The 2,027-nt window shown below is 24.4% G+C and overlaps 1 protein-coding gene across 1 annotated transcript in view; it reads left to right on the top strand.

The window, feature by feature from the left end:
- Positions 1-289: 289 nt before the first annotated feature.
- LOC126904765 (uncharacterized) overlaps positions 290-2,027 on the top strand; it is a 4,630-nt gene continuing 2,892 nt past the window's right edge. The window contains exon 1 of the mRNA XM_050683987.1: positions 290-532. Within this exon, the coding sequence (XP_050539944.1) occupies positions 494-532 (39 nt within the window). The 5' untranslated portion in view covers positions 290-493. The remainder of the gene's footprint in view (positions 533-2,027) is intronic.

The following is a 2,027-nucleotide window of genomic DNA, read 5'->3' on the forward strand; positions in this document are numbered from 1 at the left end:
TTACTAATTTTTAATTTTTCTCGAATATTTTACTCAAAAGTTAAAATTGTGTCAAAAGTCGTTATTTTTAAAATATCAGTAAATGTATATATTAGTTAAAATTTTAATAAAATTTTCACTATAATTTACCTTTATAATAGATAAGGTCAAAACCTTGGATTACTATTTTACTATAAGGCCATACAAATTTAAATTTTATAATCTATTTTTCAACATAACTTCATAGAGGTTTACAATTTTTATTTGCTAACATTTATTTACAATGGATAGATTATTATATCTAACACAGTTGTCATAAAAAAAGAACGGATGCAAATTTTAGATCAATATCATTAGTTGTAGTATTATTTAGTAGTAGTACGCAGGAAGTAACTTGCGGATGTTTTAAATATATTTGAAAAATAAACTACGCAGGTTCGTTTAATTTTTTAAAGATTACCATAAGAAGTGCAGAATAATATATTACAAGAATAACAATTAATTGAGATTCAGAATGTCAATAGCACTGTTATATTTTTGCTTCACGATTTTAGTAAGTACATTGAATATTATTTATTTATATATATATATAATAATACCAATAAATATGTCTACGAAATGTTTAAAAGTTTTACTTTATGGGATTCTAAAATATGTTTTTAATGTAAATATATACGTCTTTATACCCAAGGTCACTTTAACTGTGATTCAATTTTTAGTAGTAACTATAAAAATATTGAATAAAAATACTTTCATAAAGCATACTTTTAATCGTCAAAAGTAATTCGTGTCGATCTGTATGATAAATTTATTTGATAAAGAGTACATTAAGTTTTCTACAATATATTCTACTTCAATATTTCACAAAGACAAATTATATTAACTTGTTTTTATAAAATAATTAATGTGATTTAATTTTTTTTGCAAATGTTGTTTCCCTAAACTGGATATTACAATTGGTACCGTAAAATATCTGAAATAAAATTAAAATATATATAAATTGAAAAAAAGTTTGATTGCATAATAATAAAATTTTATTTTTAAAATTGATTTTTCTATTAATCTAAAATATAAAGTACTCTCAAATTTATACTCTATACTTTTAGCTTCGATGCGAAGCTGAGAAGGTATTGGTTTTACTAAGATGTGTTTTTTTTTTTTTTTTTTTTGTTTTTTTTTTTTTGTGTCTGTTACCACTTTTTCTCAGCTCTCACCGAACGGATTTCTTTCAACGATACGTCAAAAGATCACAAATTGTATCTAGTCGAAGACATTACCCTTCAAAATTGAAAAAATTTCCCTCGTTCCCTGTAAATGGGGGAAACCTCCGAAAAAATTACAAATTTAAAAATCGCTAATTTTCGAAATTTTTTCAATTTTTTTTACTAAAAACTGCCGTAACTTTTTTAGAAATAAACATATCAATATAATTATTTTTTTCATAGATGCATGATGTCATTACCTATCATTTGGTATATTTTTTTTATAAATTTGACTTTTTACCTGCCCACAGGGGGAGATTTAAAATGACAACTTTTTTACAAAAAATTAATTTTTTCAACGTAACTTTTGAAAGTGTTCCGGAAGGTCTGACACTTTTATATATATCTTAAATTAAAGCTAATGTAATATACTTTATAATGGTAAAAAAAAATTTCGGACTTTATTTTATCTTCACGGTGAAAATGGCGACCAAATGCTATTATTGTGTGAAAATTCTCAATTTTATTTTTTACATTTTTGTCTTTATAATGCTATAACTTATTGAAAAGTTTATTGATCAACACAATTTTTTTATGAGAAATAATATTTTTAATAATCCTTTTTCATTCGACATACTTTATCTTAATCAGGATATTAATAAGGAACTAGCAGTTTATGAAGCTTTTGGAATAATCCACCAATTTTTTAAAATTAAACACTATCTAAAGATTTGCATCGAAGCGTTTTTTTTCGATAGTGATTTTAATCACTGTCAGATATCATTATACTTGATCCAACTATGCCACGTCACCACTGTGCCGCGACCCCCCTGTGCTGGGTTTTTT

Source organism: Daktulosphaira vitifoliae, unplaced genomic scaffold, assembly GCF_025091365.1.
Source record: "Daktulosphaira vitifoliae isolate Bord-2020 unplaced genomic scaffold, ASM2509136v1 Scaffold_4, whole genome shotgun sequence".
Taxonomy (NCBI): Eukaryota; Metazoa; Arthropoda; class Insecta; order Hemiptera; family Phylloxeridae; genus Daktulosphaira; species Daktulosphaira vitifoliae.